This window comes from Schistocerca americana, chromosome X (assembly GCF_021461395.2).
Source record: "Schistocerca americana isolate TAMUIC-IGC-003095 chromosome X, iqSchAmer2.1, whole genome shotgun sequence".
Taxonomy (NCBI): domain Eukaryota; kingdom Metazoa; phylum Arthropoda; class Insecta; order Orthoptera; family Acrididae; genus Schistocerca; species Schistocerca americana.
The window spans coordinates 924,441,648-924,459,605 of record NC_060130.1 but is presented as its reverse complement, the minus strand read 5'-3'; the positions used below and the strand labels follow the sequence as shown (position 1 = coordinate 924,459,605).

General features: G+C 41.8%; 1 protein-coding gene across 1 annotated transcript in view; it reads right to left on the bottom strand.

Annotated features, from left to right (window-relative positions):
* LOC124556403 overlaps positions 1-17,329 on the bottom strand; it is a 692,955-nt gene extending 675,626 nt beyond the window's left edge. Inside the window, exon 1 of the mRNA XM_047130364.1 lies at positions 17,269-17,329. Coding sequence (XP_046986320.1) covers positions 17,269-17,329 — 61 coding nt within the window. The remainder of the gene's footprint in view (positions 1-17,268) is intronic.
* Positions 17,330-17,958: the final 629 nt, after the last annotated feature.

Genomic DNA, 17,958 nt, shown 5'->3' with positions numbered 1-17,958 from the left:
CAATGCACCATTGTTGATTACATTGCACAACTGCAGAAGTTTCTGATGTGACAGGTATAAACAACCCAGAATCCTCCTTAAATGTCACTGATCACCTGCAAATTGCAAAACCTATACACATTCATAACTTAACTTGTGACATATTAAAAAAATTAAAATAGAAATCGGAGATAAGTCTTTAAATGCCGTTCTTTCTTGTAAGCCATTGCATAACTAAATATTCAGTATGCTTCACATCAACTAGATTTGCATGATTATTCTCCATAACATGGAAATTAGACTAATGACCGGAGTGTATATTAAATACCACTAAAACAGAATCGCCCTGTTATTACGTCAGATGCTTTCCTCGTTAATGCATTGCTTAATATCACCGCTATTGAACTGAGCGACTATGGCCCAGGATCAGCTTTTATTGGCTTACGATTCTCATTTACGATGGCTGGCAGAGCCTTGGAGAAACAATAGCTTCTTTGCTGGCACTCCTCCAGGTCTCGAACAAATGATCGGTGATTTCTAGTGACCGATAATTGCTCACGAAATTCACTGCCACTTTACACAAAGATTTGTCGATGTGCCAAGCGCCTTCATAACAATGGTTGAGTCAAGACCTTTGTGATAAGGAAGCACAAAATGAAACTGGTGTGCTCTCTTTCTTTCAAAAATAATACGACAATTTAACAACTGGTTCCACCTTATTTATGAAAGGAGGAAACAAGTGCACTGCATATTTATGTATTCTTTATGCTCTGTTTGAACATATCTTGTATTTCACATTAAAATGTTCAGAAAATAACGTTACGTGATATTTGTTGCAACCTGCATCTTCGACGTATGTCAGAGTGACTATTTTAGCTAAATTAGCTAACTCTATAAGACAGTGTAGCACTCAACATAGATGTGAAGGAAGTAGAGAAGGAGGTAAATGCTAGACTTCCAAATTCTGGTGATGCTGAGATTACAGTAAATAGGACATAGCTCTACAGCGCTTGAATCTCTAGAATAAATTCCGTCTGCTGGTTTCGGAAGGCAAGAGGAACCTACGAGCTAGTGTTCTGTTCGGTTTCCACTACAACGTCGAACAGAATAGCGCGGTTACACAGCAGTCAAATTTCACAGCCATGAGGAACACGGTCAAGATTTAGCCATGACATGGAGTACCTGAGTGCGCTAAAAAGTTCTTCATAAATATGTTAAAGTATGCTGCTCTCAGCCTCAAAACAGAAGAACGTTTCATAATTCATGACAGAGAATGGATTTTTTTTTAAATGCATAATGAGAATGAAAGGGATTATCATAGGGAACTCAACATACCGAAATCGGTAAAGAGTGATCCTAAACTCATTCTGAAATGGTTGAAAAGCGGTCAAAGCGGAGATGTTTCCAAGCGTTTACGTTGCCAGTTCCCAACTATTGCGCTGTGTCTGTTGTGTATATATGACAATCTTTCATATTAACTGTAATTCAATGTCGTATTTTTAAGGGGCGAGGTTGGAAATGAAAATATATGTCGCTATGTACCTTATTCCTGACAAAACCACTAAGAACCCCTAATGACATTAATCATCATACGATGAACGAATTTCTATTAATAACCTCTAATGCTCAAGCACCAAAGACATTTCACAAGGGAAGTTAAGATTTATCACAGGAAGTTGGTATACAATTTCAGATAATGAAATGGACGCTTCCATAATGTGATCTTAACTAACTGCTATGTCAGTGCCATCAAACAGCACGATTTTATTGAACTTTAAGGAAAGTCGTACGTTTCGGAAGCTACAGCTTTAATTTCTTCTATCCCATTAGACAGAATTATAGATCCAAATACGGAGGAAATCGATTCAATCCCCCCAAAATCAGTTATAATAATTGCTTTTTAACTGCTCAGCTCTCAGAGATTCAGTGCGTACTCATTGCACTTCATATTGCTTCGTTTACTTCCCCCCCTCCCTCCCGCCCTGCGGATTTTGTCATCTTCAAAGACGGAGTGCAAACATTCGTCATCTTCGTACACAAGTTGTAACGTAGGTATCTAAAATATTTCTTAAATGGCTCAAAATAAAGAAAAAAATTTTTCGACGTCTGATCTTGCCCAAAGAGGGTAAATATTTTAGTGATAAGTACACGTAAGGTTTTTATCAACCAAGGTAATGAAGCCTATATGTTTTATAGCGGAACAACGCACTTTTTGCAGGCTTTGACCCCTGTTGAAGACAGACTATAACGATACATTACCCAGCGTGGTTTCCAGAACTTTTTCTCGCAAAGAAGCAAGCAACGCTAAACATGTTCCCCTCACAGAAAGGCAATGCGTAGCTTGACGTCTTGACGTATGAATGGACTTAAGAAACTGAGATCGTGTGATAGAGATTAATATCGCTATGTGTTCTTCTGGGACGTATAACAGTCCTGTCAGTTCATAGAAAGGAACCGATATGGCGGTGCCAGTGCGTATATGTTAGGGTCATGTGGGAAAGACAAGTTGACGTGTTGACCATGTTTACGGGAACCATTTTTAATAATCATTTTTTTCAGATTATTAATACAGTGTACCTAGAAGAAATTCAATATAATGAAATTGTAGAAATTTAATATAATCGTTATTTTTCCAGTTTCAAAACATAATGTAGACTTATCAAAACTTAAATACATTTTATTCTTAGAAAGTAAGATAAAGTCCACTAATTAAATAAACACCACTACCTGTTTCTAATTGAATAGTATGTAATGAAAGGGTTATTGTATTGAAAACTAATGTAACCCTAAAACATCACACGAAAATTTTCTTCCTTCAATGTCTTAGCAATCCTCTTGCCACTACGTGTGTTATTTTCAGAATGCTATTCAGTCACATGTTGTACGGTCAAAGTAGATCTCATCATATGCAAGACACTGCGCTATACTTTCTTTTGGAGTTTTCCGTATTGCTTTAGACGTTCCTGTTCCACCTTGTGTGTTTCTTGTCTACCAACAGCTATTTCATAGGTGAGCATGTGAAAACATTTACATTTGTCTGCTATGACTTCTCCGGTCTTTTGATACATGCTTGTCTTTCGACAATGATTTAAAAGCAAAAATTCTTCGGCACTGTTTTGCCTTACTGGGAGTATCATTTGTTGAAGGTCCTGGTTTTTCATTTTCGTCTACCAATTGTTCATCAGGAGATTCGCTAGGCGTTTCTGTTGGTTTGCAGACTCAGCAGAAGCAGTTTCAGTTTCGGCATAGTCCGTAAGAACACGTTCTGAAGTTTTCACCGTAGCAAAATCATGTTGTTTCTTCACGAGGCAATTATAATGTTCGGTCCCACGATCTTTAAATCCGTAAACTGCATTACCGACTGTATCCGATTTGAAACAAGCAGTTCTCAGTGGGTCACGATGTCATCAACTCTCCCCAGTCAACTTGCCTTACTCGCCTACTTCCAAAGACTCTGATTTCGGGAGTTACTTTAAGAAGAATAATACACGAATAAATAGTGACTGAGAAACGTATCTTTTCATCTTTCTGAATAAAGTCTATCGCCGCGTTTTTCTGTCTGGATGTTATGGATAGTGTAACGAACTACTATAGTGATTTCAATAGGGTTTTACTAACAGACTGATTTACGAGGAAGGTTTGTGTGTATAGCTTACAGTTATAGTACTGATGAGTGTGTAATATATAAAGTGTTAATAGTGTCATATTTAATTGGCATTTGGAGTGACATCTTGTGGCAATTATTAGACCTACGAGCTGGTAAGCTGCAGAGGGGGCAGTATCTTGAGGGAAAAACGGTAAACAGTAGCCGCAACTCCAAAGAGCAGTGTTGCTTGATAAGAATCTATATACATTTGTTTCTATATATATTATAAAAAAACCACTGCGTCTTTCTGTCCATAATCTCAGAAAGTACTGTACTGATTTTGATACGGTTTTCACTAACAGATAATGGAATTTAGGGGGAAGGGTGGCGTATACGGTTTATTGCTGCTACGCCAGACAGGTAGTCGGTCCATAGATACATACTGCTGCCCGTGCGAATCCGGGGAAGATCGCTTGTATTGCTTAAATTAGTCACATATAACAATGAATAAACAAAAATGTTTCCTGTAATTCCACAAGATCTTATGCTGGATGTCTCGAAAATTATAGCACGTCAAGCAACATACATGACCATTATCTGACACACGTGAGCAGATTGTAGAGCGTTCACTGACGCAGTTTTTAGTATCTCACAGTTTGAAGCGTGGTGCTGCCTAGATGAATGAACTTAAACTACCTGATTAGCCACCTCAGCCCAGTCACCCTTACGCCAGTGTATGCGTGACGACTATGGGATGAAGATAGGACATGTAGACCCCAAGGTTGAACCTGTATTCTAACTAACCAACGAAAACAGCATTTTACAACAGTTTACGAATTAAAATTCTATAAAACAGCGTTTAAAGTTTATTTTGTAGTTGTACTATTTTGTATATGTGTGTGTGGATTTAAGAATAATAACAATAACAATAATGAAAAAAATTCGTGTGGCTCAGTGGCCTGGTGCAAATCTTTCAGTTGTATGTCACTTCAACAGGTCCCTAATCTGACTCCAAGATACCGAAATTCCGCTAACTCTTTCAAAAGTTTTAGCGATTTTGCCAATTGAACTGTCACCGGGATTTTGGCATTAGGGACCGAGGGCTTCCAAAGTTGAATACTGATATAATTGGCATCATCTTTCCACTGAGAAATCCAGCCGGGTAAGTCTACGGAAAATAATATTTTTACCATTATAAGAGGATCGTGTGTGAAACGAGGCCCTGGGCTGTAGCGTGCGGTCTTGCTTATAGAGATGGCCTCTTGCAACGCTTTGTCTGTGTTTAGCATAGTACATGGGAACACGGGTTTCATTTAATGGATGATAACGTTCATATACACAGAGCTGGCCTTGTGGTAGAGTATCAGCAAAATGAGTCTACAATGGCCAGCTCTCTTGTTGGACTAAATCCGATTAAACATGCACGAAACACTTTAGATTGACGGATTGCATCTTTTAACGCCACCGCGGACCAATGCTTACCTCCAAATGGTGCTCGCCCAACAGTGGCAGGCATTATTCCAAACCATGCTGAAAAGTGTGACTGACAGCATGGGGAACGGTCGCGCATCGTGCGTTGCCGTGCTACGGCATCACATCGCATTTTACGTTTTCATTAAGACGCTTTCCTGTCTTTTAGCTACAAATTCTGCAATTAATTTTAAATTAACTTCCCTATAAGCTGAGGACTTGATATTTAAACATACCTCGAAACAGGAGGACAATACAGTATTAACTCGCTTTCTTATCTGGTGTGTGGAGGAAGGTACTTTGTTTACCAGTGCCATTTCCTGATGAGTTAGTGACTTGTAACTCTCAACATAGCTCAGAATTGGACGAAAATGCAATATTAACTCGCTTTCTTGACTGGTGTGTGACGGGAGCTACTTTGTGTACCACTGTTATTTTCTCCTTTTCCGGTTCCAATTGCGCCGGCCGCGGTGGCCGAGCGGTTCTAGGCGCTACAGTCTGGAACCGCGCGACCGCTACGGCCGCAGACTCGAATCCTGCCTGTGGCATGGGTGTGTGTGATGTCTTTAGGTTAGTTAGGTTTAAGTAGTTCTACGTTATAGGGCACTGATGATCTCAGAAGTTAAGTCCCATAGTGGTCAGAGCCATATGAACCAACCGGTTCCAATTGCGATTGCTTCACGGAAAAACTATTGCTGCTAAGCCACCGTGTGAGCTCGAATCTCCCTAATTATACACTTTTGTCCAGTAGGCGCTTGCGACCGAAGCGGTCGCGCGGTTCCAGACTGTAGCGCCTAGAACCGCTCGGCCACCCCGTTCGGCGACCCGGGTTCGATTTCCGGTACTGCCAGGAATTTTTCCTTGGTGAGAGGACTGATACGGCGTCCACCCACCCTCCTGATACCAAATGAGGAGTTACGTGAATGAGAAGAAGGGTCTCAAAGGTCTGCAAAGACGACAATGGCCAGCGAGGGGTGTGCTGATCCCATAGCCCACCATACCGAATCCCAATGACGCCATTGGCAAAGGATGACACGGCTCTCGATCAGTACTGGCTGGCCCGTCTGAGGCCAGAAAAGCTATTTACCCATTTTACTGCACATGTATACTTTTCTACTTATTTTTGTAGACATTTGTACCCATTTCTATCTTGTTTAGCACTATTAATACAGCTGCATTATAACCACTGATCCAAGATTCTAAACTAACATCGTTAAACATGTTGTATCATTTCCTAACAACAAGTCTAACAAATTTCCACCATAACATTCTGTGTTCTAAGTAATTCTCAGAGAAACCTTTTATAATAGTTTTCCACGAAGTTTAATCTTGACCAGTACTTGTCAAATAGTAAGTTCTCCAACCTAATAGCCGCACGGGGTAGCCGCGCGGTCTAAGGCGCCTTACCACGGTTTTCTCGGCTCCTCCCGTCGGAGGTTAGAGTCCTCCCTCGGGTATGGGTGTGTGTGTGTGTTCAAAAATTTTCCAATGTAATATTTCGAGAACTTACTGCAACACGACAACCTATTGTAACGGGAAGAGACACTTGATTCAATCACAAACACGCGACCGCGGACGCACATGCGGTGAAGATCGGGTCATACTCGTGTTGACAGCTGAAATCTGCTTTACAGGAGCACATGGAGGGCCAGTTTCACACTATGCTCCACAGATGGGGTTGGGCTCTGGACTTCCAACAACCGCTAAGGTCACAGCGAGACCGAGAAAACCCTTCTGTTGGGGAGCACAATGACTGCTTGTTTCTCATGGCCGCTTTTCGCCTCCAGTGCAAAACTAGAACTTACTCAAAATTAATAAATATTGAACTATACGTCTCACTGAAGAGCCAGTGGGCTCATTTGAAGTGGAAAAGATGGACGATTACGCGTGTGAAGACCTACCGTCGATATCCGCATTAGTTCATAAGTTACTGTAAGTTGAATGTCATAAATAATTCCTGAACTGTAAAAGTGAATATTTGGACACCGCATTAAGCGATTGCAACAAACGAGGTATCTACGGATACATCCCATAGAACTGTATCGCACTGTGATAGTAGATTTACTGAAATTATTCACACATTTAAATGAGAGGCCAAAAAGTTGATTTCACGCAATTAAAAACAGCTTTCCTTACTAAATAAATAGAGAAACTTTAAAAGTAGCGGCAGTCCTGCAAACTTTAGATAGGAAATTATTTAATGTATAATTTAAATTGTTTGTTAATATTTACACTTATAAATCCGAAAACGGAGAAAAACCATAGAAATTATTGTTTATAAATAAACTACGGTAGAAAAAATAAAAGTAATAACAGCGCAATATTTCTCGGAAGATTTCAGAATGTTCAGATGTGTGTGAATTCCCAAGGGACCAAACTGCTGAGGTCATCGGTCCCTAGACTTACTCACTACTTGAACTATCTTACGCTAAGAACAACACACACGCCCATGCTCAAGGGAGGGCTCGAACCTCTTGTGGAAGGGGCCGCGGGATTCGTGACATGGCGCCTCTAACGGCGTGACCACTCCGCACGGCGAAAACTTTCCGGATAATCTGATGTATCATATGTGTATAAAAGGTTAAAATTAAGAATTTCAGCAGTTTTCTCGTTCAGTAGTTTAACTTACTTCAGAGATGCTTGATCGAGGTTTCGACGGGAGTCCAGGTTCGGACGCCGTTGAAGGTGGTCAGGCTGTGTTAGTCTGTGTTAGTGGGAAAGTTCTATCTGATGAGCAGTGAAATAGCAGCTAGTTCGCATGTGTGGGTTATTCAGAGTTCCTACTTTGATATTTTTCGGCATCTGATGAACCTGTTACTTTTAAAGTTGCGTGTGATACAAGCCTCACTTACAAGTTTCAGTGCGTAGCCATTGTGAAATTTATAGTTTGATATACTGTGGAACCTTAACGGTTTTCTAAAGATAACACACGCAAGTAACCGTGGTTTATTCAGCCACTTCCAAGATCTTATGAAACTCGGTCAGGCTCTGAAATTAATTTATTGTGAGCTATGATTTTCGATTTTTCTATTCTTATTGGAAATAAACTCGAATTTGGGAAACTTTAAAAAATGCGCCAGTGCATACGTGTTTTTTGCATAGCAAATCCTGCCTGCATTTATATTAAATACTTTTGTGGAGCATTGGGTACATTGCGACGAATGTGAGCTGATGCCCCACAGACGAAACGTGGCAAACTTGTAAATCCAACCACATTTACGGGCACCCATTGAAGTGTCTGTGCTGCGTAATGTGTGTGTAAATCTTTTCGTGCTGCAGCTCGCCGGGGCTGCGAGCTGATATAGAACTTGTCAACAGTTTAACACTTTGATTTTCGGCGAGTTGATAAGAGATACTGTATTTTATTTTGTCGTCCACGCCATATGCACATTCCCATACAACCCCTACGGTCACATTACTGCAAAATCTTTGTGCTCCCCAATGTTTCAGGTAACCTTTAACGATTACACACAGCCCGTAGAAGCTAAACTTTAGTAATACCAACAATGTCTATTAGGCTTTGGACAAAACGGCGTCCTCTAGTGTCACAACTTTCCCATATATGAGTACTGTTAAGTTTCTCTTGTCTCTCTCTCTATAAATTGGAGCTAGTACTGGAAACCAGTATCTGTGCAGCTGACGTCTAGACATGTACATGTACATGTACATTTATACTCCGCAAGTCACCCAGACAATCGTCGGATACGTGTTTGGAGGCAACCCGGTCAGGCTGAACGCCTTAGACACACTGTCCAGTGAGTGCAGCAAGGTGGAGGTTCCCTGCTGTTTTGGGGTGGCATTGTGTGGAGCCGACGTTCGCCGTTTGTGGTCATAGAAGGCGCAGTAACGGCTGTACGATACGTGAATGCCATCCTCCGTCCGATAGTGTAACCATTTCGGCAGCATATCAGCGAGGCATTCGTCTTCATGGAGGACAATTCGCGCCACCACCGTGCACATCTTGTGAATGAGTTTCTTCAGGATAACGACGTCGATCAACTAGAGTTGCCAGCATGTTCTCCAGACATGCACCCTATCGAACATGCCTGGAATAGAATGAAAAGTGTTGTTTATGGACAACCTGACCAACAAACCTCTCTGAGGGATCTAGGCCGAATCGCTGTTGAGGAGTGGGACAATCTGGACCAACAGTGCCTTGATGAACTTGTGGATAGAATGCCACGATGAATACAGCCATTCTCCAATCCAAGAGGTCGTGCTACTGGGTATTAGAGGTACCGGTGTATACAAACAATCGGAACCACCACCTCTGAAGATCTCGCTGTATGCAATGTGTAGTTTTCATGAGCAACAAAAAGGGCGGAAATGATGTTTGTGTTGCTCTCCATTCCAATTTCCTGTGCAGGTTCCAGAACTCTCGGAACCGAGGTGATGCAAAACTTTTTTTGATGTGTGTATTTGGCAAACCGATCTAGTGGACGAAAACAGCCAAATGTGTATGAGTCACCTAAGGAAAAAACCTCACATTATAACAGCAAATAGGTGAAGTTCGCACGACGGCATCGCATAGGCTTATAGCAGTGTATCCTTTGTTCAATGAAAGCACTGTATAATTAAAGAGTTGCGGACTCCATACATTATGTACTTACACAAAAACTGTTATGGATTACGTATGAGTGGCATAGACCATTGCAGCCATTTGTAGAGACTACAGACTTTACAAAACAAGGCCTTCTACATTTACTCTGCATAGATACTTCTCAGGCCACTGTACAGCGTGTGACGGAGGGTACCCTGTACCCCTACTAGTCATTTCCTTTCCTGTTCCACTCGCAAATAGAGCAAGAGAAAAACGATTGCCTATAACCCTACGTGTTGTTGTTGTTGTGGTCTTCAGTCCTGAGACTGGTTTGATGCAGCTCTCCATGCTACTCTATCCTGCGCAAGCTTCTTCATCTCCCAGTACCTACTGCAACCTACATCCTTCTGAATCTGCTTAGTGTAGTCATCTCTTGGTTTCCCTCTACGATTTTTACCCTCCACGCTGCCCTCCAACGCTAAATTTGTGATCCCTTGATGCCTCAAAACATGTCCTACCAACCGATCCCTTCTTCTAGTCAAGTTGTGCCAAAAACTTCTCTTCTCCCCAATCCTATGCAACACCTCCTCATTAGTTACGTGATCTACCCTCCTTATCTTCAGCATTCTTCTGTAGCACCACATTTCGAAAGCTTCTATTCTCTTCTTGTCCAAACTAGTTATCGTCCATGTTTCACTTCCATACATGGCTACACTCCATACAAATATTTTCAGAAACGACTTCCTGACACTTAAATCTATACTCGATGTTAACAAATTTCTCTTCTTCAGAAACGATTTCCTTGCCATTGCCAGTCTACATTTTATATCCTCTCTACTTCGACCATCATCAGTTATTTTACTCCCTAAATAGCAAAATTCCTTTACTACTTTAAGTGTCTCATTTCCTAATTTAATTCCCTCAGCATCACCCGATTTAATTTGACTACATTCCATTATCCTTGTTTTGCTTTTGTTGATGGTCATCTTATATCCTCCTTTCAAGACACTGTCCATTCCATTCAACTGCTCTTCCAAGTCCTTTGCTGTCTCTGACAGAATTACAATGTCATCGGCGAACCTCAAAGTTTTTACTTCTTCTCCATGAATTTTAATACCTACTCCGAATTTTTCTTTTGTTTCCTTTACTGCTTGCTCAATATACAGGTTGAATAACATCGGGGACAGGCTACAACCCTGTCTCACTCCTTTCCCAACCACTGCTTCCCTTTCATGCCCCTCGACTCTTATAACTGCCATCTGGTTTCTGTACATATTGTAAGTAGCCTTTCGCTCCCTGTATTTTACCCCTGCCACCTTCAGAATTTGAAAGAGAGTATTCCAGTTAACATTGTCAAAAGCTTTCTCTAAGTCTACAAATGCTAGAAACGTAGGTTTACCTTTTCTTAATCTTTCTTCTAAGATAAGTCGTAAGGTTAGTATTGCATCACGTGTTCCAACATTTCTACGGAATCCAAACTGATCTTCCCCGAGGTCCGCTTCTACCAGTTTTTCCATTCGTCTGTAAAGAATTCGCGTTAGTATTTTGCAGCTGTGACTTATTAAACTGATAGTTCGGTAATTTTCACATCTGTCAACACCTGCTTTCTTTGGGATTGGAATTATTATATTCTTCTTGAAGTCTGAGGGTATTTCGCCTGTCTCATACATCTTGCTCACCAGATGGTAGAGTTTTGTCATGACTGGCTTTCCCAAGGCCATCAGTAGTTCTAATGGAATGTTGTCTATTCCCTACGTATGAGTCCTAATTTCTCGCATCTTATCTTCGTGTCCTTACGCACAATGTATGTTGGCGGCAGCAGAATCGTTGCCGGTTTCAAATTCTGGTTCTCAGAATTTTCTCAACAGTGTTTCTCGAAAAGAACGTCGCCTTCCCTCCAGGGATTCCCATTTGAGTTCCCGAAGCATCTCTGTAACACTTACGTGTTGTTCGAACCTAACGGTAACAAATCTAGCAGCCCGCCTCTGAATTGCTTCAATCTCTTCCGTCAATCCGACCTGGTATGGATCCCAAACACTCGAGCAGTGCTCAAGAATAGGTCGCACCAGTGTCCTACATACGGTCTCCGTTACAGGTAAAGCACTCCTTCCTAAAAGTCTTCCAATAGACCGAAGTTGACCATTCGCCTTCCCTATCGCAGTTCTCACGTGTTCGTTCCATTTCATATCGCTCTGCAACATTAAGCCTAGCTATTAAAACTACGCGACTGTGTGAAGAAGGATACTATTAATACTGTATCCGAACATACAGGTTTGTTCTTCCTACTCATCCACATTAAATTACATTTTTTCGCATTTCGAGCTAGCTGCCATTCATCATACCAACTGGGAATTTTGTCAAGTCGTCTTGTATGTGCCTACAGTCGCTCAGCTTCGACACCTTACCGTGAATCACAGCATAATCAGATAACAGCCGCAGATTGCTGCCCACGCTGTCCGCCAATCCATTTATGTATAATGAGAACAACAGCGGTCCTATCACACTTTCCTGGGGCACTCCTGATTATAGCCTTGTCTCTGATGAACACTCGCCGTCGAAGGCAACATGCTGGGTTCTATTACTTGAGCCACTCAAAAATCTGCGAACTTATTTCGTATGCTCGCACCTTTGTTAACAGCCTGTAATGGGGCACCTTGTCAATGCTTTCCGGAAATCTAGAAATATGGGACCTGCCTGTTTCCCTTCATCCATTGTTCGCAGTATAACATGTGAGAAAAGGGAACGCTGAGTTTCGCAAGAGCGATGCTAAAGCATTAAGAAGAATTTCCATGTTCCAACGAACTTTTCAGCCCGTTACCTGCATAAAGCCGCAGAGCACTCGGAACTTCTGAAAATGTTCCAAGAGAACGCAGCAAGTATTTACATACAGTCAAAAACATTCTCTAATTCCCTGATTCGCCATCTTGGAAGACTTCCATACAACATGGATCATCTTTTTCAAATGGTGCAAATGGCTCTGAGCACTATGGGACTCAACTGCTGAGGTCATTAGTCCCCTAGAACTTAGAACTAGTTAAACCTAACTAACCTAAGGACATCACAAACATCCATGCCCGAGGCAGGATTCGAACCTGCGACCGTAGCGGTCTTGCGGTTCCAGACTGTAGCGCCTTTAACCGCACGGCCACTTCGGCCGGCGATCATCTTTTTCTTTCTTTTACTGTCATTTTAATACCTCCGACCCTTACAGACAAGGGTGGGCCGCTAGAAGTCGAACATGCCGCTCTTTAGCCAATTGGTTTAAAAGATTAAAAAGTATAATTAATATCGAATTTTTAAAATGAATAAAAGATTAATTCGATTGATGGTGTTTACATGACATTTAGAGTGTTGACTTTCTTCATTTTCTATTTACACACAGAGCTAAAACGGTTTAATAAAAGTAATAAAAAGCTGCACAAAATACACTGCAAACATGTGGCGATCGCTAAAAAGAAGCACAGCACGTATACTAAAAGTTGAAAGACCTGCACTGCTGAAAAGTATTTAGGGAAGGAAAACCTTGGTTGTTTTGTAGGCTGTAGGGTGTGGGTATGAACACGTTGGTCAGTTGGATTGTATCTACGGGGACGTGGGTAGTTGCTCGGGTGGCTAGTGGGGAGACAGAAAGGGTGTAGGAGACTGGAGAGTGGGCAGGGCTGTTGTATTCCGAGGAAAGGAATAGGAAAAGATGTAAAAGAACGGGAGATCCCTGATGTGGGGTGGGGTGGATGAGGAAGATTTATAGCTGATGGCATGAATACATTTCGAAGTGAATTTCACTGTCTGGCAGAGGTACCCGGTTGAAGCATAGTTGGGATAGGACTCGAGTATATGTAGGTGTAGGGTTGGTGGAATGTGCCAATATAGGCGCTGCAGGCTACTGGGATTGGAAATTTGAGGACAGACATTAAGATTATCAGAGCCAAGACTGCAGATGGGGTAGCATATATGGAGGTGCTCAATGTGAGTGAGAAGAGGTGCTAAGGCGGGGCAGCGTGTGTGGCGTTCAAGGATTAGGAGTGAGCGATAGAACTATGGTGGGGCGGATTTCGACGCAACATTAGCGTAGGAGATGGTAGTCGGATCAGGGTTACGTCGGTGTGGAGTACAGTGGAGGGGAAAAATCCAGTTGTTCGGATTGTTAGTAATTTCAGCAGTTTCAGTCTATGGCGACCTTTGTGTTCGACAATTAGCAGATCTGGTTTCCAAGTTAGTTGCCAGTCGATTTTAAGTACAACATACAGGGTAATTCAGCTGCTCCTACAGATGCTGTTTTTTGCAACCCCACATCACACAATAATGTTGTTGGCCAGTTTGACCTGGAGATGTGAAGCACACTGACAAAATGTCGCATAAATAACTGATAAAGTAATCAAAGACATTTTAGACCTATTGTGTAAATTTTATTTATGAAACTATTTCAGCACATTGACGTGGCGAGTCATATATTAATCTTTTCATTGGATTGCACGACGGAAAGTTGTTACTTCAGCGCCTGCTGTTTGGATGCCTCCTGTTAATTTCGTTGTTTCCGATAGGTAGAGATTCTGAACCATTTATGAAAGATGAAGTACTATACATGGAATAAACTTTCAGAGACATCCAAATTCTGTATGAATTCACTGCTAATTACACAAAGAAAGACTGGAAACTCTTGGATAAATATGGCAGAAATGAGGTATATCTTGGTCCAAAAATACCGTGTAACTCATGGCCAATACTCACTTGAATTTTTTACAGTACAAATCCGTTTGCTAACAGTCGTCCGAAGCTCTCAGAGTGAACTTACATCGATTACGTGGCTGTCGCCTGTCTGGATATCATTCCTATAGTCGTAAAACTACCGTAGGCTACTGTAGTCTATCGTAAGTAAGCGTAAACTACGGTAGTTTTCTGCTAGCTTTGAGGGGCTAAGATGATAACGGTTTTACCTGTATGTTAGGTGTGTTGCACACCTCTTAGGTGTTACCTTATTTCTACCACTTAGTCTGCATATACGACCAGTGTCTTACAGGATTCCCCTAGAAACTGGAAGTGCTGAACCATCTACAAACTGGGCAGCGTAACCTACGGAATATTTTTCTTCTAGATAGTTATCCTCCTGTCTGTTACTTAAAAATAAACACTATTTATAGAAAAATTGAATTTCTCAATGTTTAATTTAGGTTTTATTTGAAAATAATTACTTTATAACGTGAAAGATAGGGATGTTGTAGTAAAATAAAAAAATACAGTCTTACCATATAGCGCAAGAAAACGCAATTTCTTAAAAAAGGTAAAACTGAAAAAACGCGAAACAAAAACATGTCAAACATTACTTCGATACTTCATCGAGCTTATATAAAACACGTTTCTGTTATTCATAAAATATCGGGCTTATCAGTAATAACTGGATACTCTTGCCTTGATCAATAACGTCTTATTGAGCGCAAAACAACAGCAATAACTACATATACAGATTTTTTTAATTTTGTACATGTAAACTGTACTTGAGTCAAAAATAATTGCTTTGGTTACATAAAAGCGCAGGAGTTACGCTATCAACAAATATTTATTACTTATAAAATACAGTTTACATTTTGTAAGGATATGAAATACGCAATGGACTAACACTGAACGATATGATGTTGTAATTACGTGCAAAACAAGCACTCAACAGAACGAAGTCTTTGGCTCCCAGTTCCTCTCTTACACATTTATTTACGTTTCCTTTCCTCCAAATGCTACCAGTACTCCCGGTAACCCTACCATTTACTACGTTATGTATGTAGTGAACCAAAACTAATGAACCGTAGTTTTCGTAGGGCGCAAACCTAATAGTTCCTGATACAGACGTAATATGTGTTGTATAGAAGGCTATCTGTAGAAGCAGCTGAATCACGCTGTATTTAGTGTGCTGCTTAGAAGGGAACATCCCCATCGCACCCCCTCAGATTTAGTTATAATTTGGCACTGTGGATAGGCCTTGAAAAACTGAACACAGATCAATCGAGAAAACAGGAAGAAGTTGTGTGGAACTATGAAAAAAATAAGCAAAATATACAAACTGAGTAGTCCATGAGCAAGATAGGCAAAATCAGGGATAGTGTGAAATCAGGAGCGCCGGGTCCCGTGGTTAGCGTGCGCAGCTGCGGAACAAGGGGTCCTGGGATCAAGTCTTCCCTCGAGTGAGAAGTTTACTTTCTTTATTTTCGCAAAGTTATGATCTGTCCGTTCGTTCATTGACGTCTCTGTTCACTGTAATAAGTTTGTGTCTGTGTTTTGCGACCGCACCGCAAAACCGTGCGATTAGTAGACGAAAGGACGTTCCTCTCCAATGGGAACCGAAAACATTTGATCGCAAGGTCATAGCTCATAGGAAAACACGTCTGATATATTCTGTACGACACTGGTGACGGCATGTGCGTCACATGACAGGAATATGTTGTCGACCCACCTAACTTGTACACTTGGCGAATGGGTAAAAAGATTCTTCTACCTTGCCCGATTTAGGTTTTCTTGTAGATGTGATAATCACTCCCAAAAAAGTGATGAAAGAGTTTGTCACATAAACTGAAAATAAAAAATTAACTTTTTACTTTTTTTTTTATTCGATGGAAGACTTGAACCAAGGACCTCTTGTTCCGCAGCAGCTCACGCTAACCACGGGACCACGGCGCTCCTCAGCCCACATTACCCTAGATGTTGCCTATCTTGCACACGGACTACTCAGTTTGTATATTTTGCTTATTTTTTTCATAGTTCCACACAACTTCTTCCTGTTTTCTCGATTGATCTGTGTTCAGTTTTTCAAGGCCTATCCACTGTGCCAACTTATAACTAAATCAGAGGGGGGTGCGATGGGGAGGTTCCCTTGTTAGTAGGATAGGATCGTCATAAGTGATTAGGTAGAGGTAATGGAGGCAGAAGCTGTGGACAGTTCGTCCTAAAATTATTTCCTGGGTTTTGCAAAAGATAAGTCGTCGGTTACACCAGTGGGTAAGATTTTTAAGGTGGATTTGGAGGGATCAAAAAATGGTTCAAATGGCTCTGAGCACTATGGGACTTAACTTCTGAGGTCATCAGTCCCCTAGAACTTAGAAGTACTTAAACTTTACCAACCCAAGGACATCACACACATCCATGCCCGAGGTAGGATTCGAACCTGCGACCGTAGCGGTCGCACGGTTCCAGACTGTAGCGCCTAGAACCGTTCGGACACCCCGGCCGGTTTGGAGGGATCGTTGGGATTTCTGGAGTTTAAAGTAGACGTCTAGAAAAGGGTATCATTAGCGTACTAATGGTGAAGAATAGGGGAAGAGGGTTTGGGTATGGCGACAGGGTAGAGGACATAAAGGATAGGAGATTAGAGAGAGCCTGGGAGCAGGTCTGCAGTAGGATGGAAAGTAAGGGAATTTGTGTTACCAATAGTGACAAAGGCGGGCATTGTTAATAAACAGAAAGTAGGGCCACAAGAACGTGACCGATTGCGAAACAACATCAGCACACGAGTTGACACACACGAAAACGATAAGGTAGCCCAAAGTAAACACAATAAATAAAAACAGAAATTAGAGGTAAATTCCTTACGCTAAAAGCTGCGCTTCATCGCTTAAAAAGATAAGAATGTGAATCTATATTCGGATGAAACCCCAGGATAGTAGCGTGCGGTAGAGAAGACTTACGTAATGAGAGTGCGGGAAGGACTTACCCGTGAGGACGGCGGCGAGCAGCAGCGCCACAGCCCAGCGAGCAGCCGCGGCTTGCCTCATGCCGGCACGCTCATCTTCCCCTGCACACACAAAGCACCACTCTACACATTGTTACAACGGCAACCACACTCCTAGACACAGAGGCAACGCGTGAGCTGCTACCAAAGTGTATTTAAGTCCATTTAATTTGAAAAACAACTACTGTAACATACACTAAGGTGACAAACCTCCTAACCCCGTGTCGGACCTCCTTATGCCCGGAGTAGTGCTGTAACTCGACGTGGCATGGACTCAGCAAGTTGTTGGAAGTCCCTGCAGAAATACTGAGCCAGCTCTATAGCCGTCCATAATTGCGAAAGTGTTGCCAGTGCAGGAGCTTGTGCACGAACTAACCTCTCGATTCTGCCCCATAAATGTGCAATGGGATTTATGTCGAGCGATCTGGGTGGCCAAATCATTCTCTTGAATTGTCCAGAAAGTTGTTAAAACCTGTCGCGAACAGTTGTGGCCCGGTGACACGGCCCATCGTCATCCATAAAAATTACGTTGTTGTTTGGGAACATGAAGTCCATGAATGGCTGAAAATGGTCCCCAAGTAGTCGACCATAGCCACTTCCAGTCACTGATCAACTCAGTTGGTCCAGAGGATCCAGTCTATTCCATGTAAACGCAGCCTATACCACTATGGA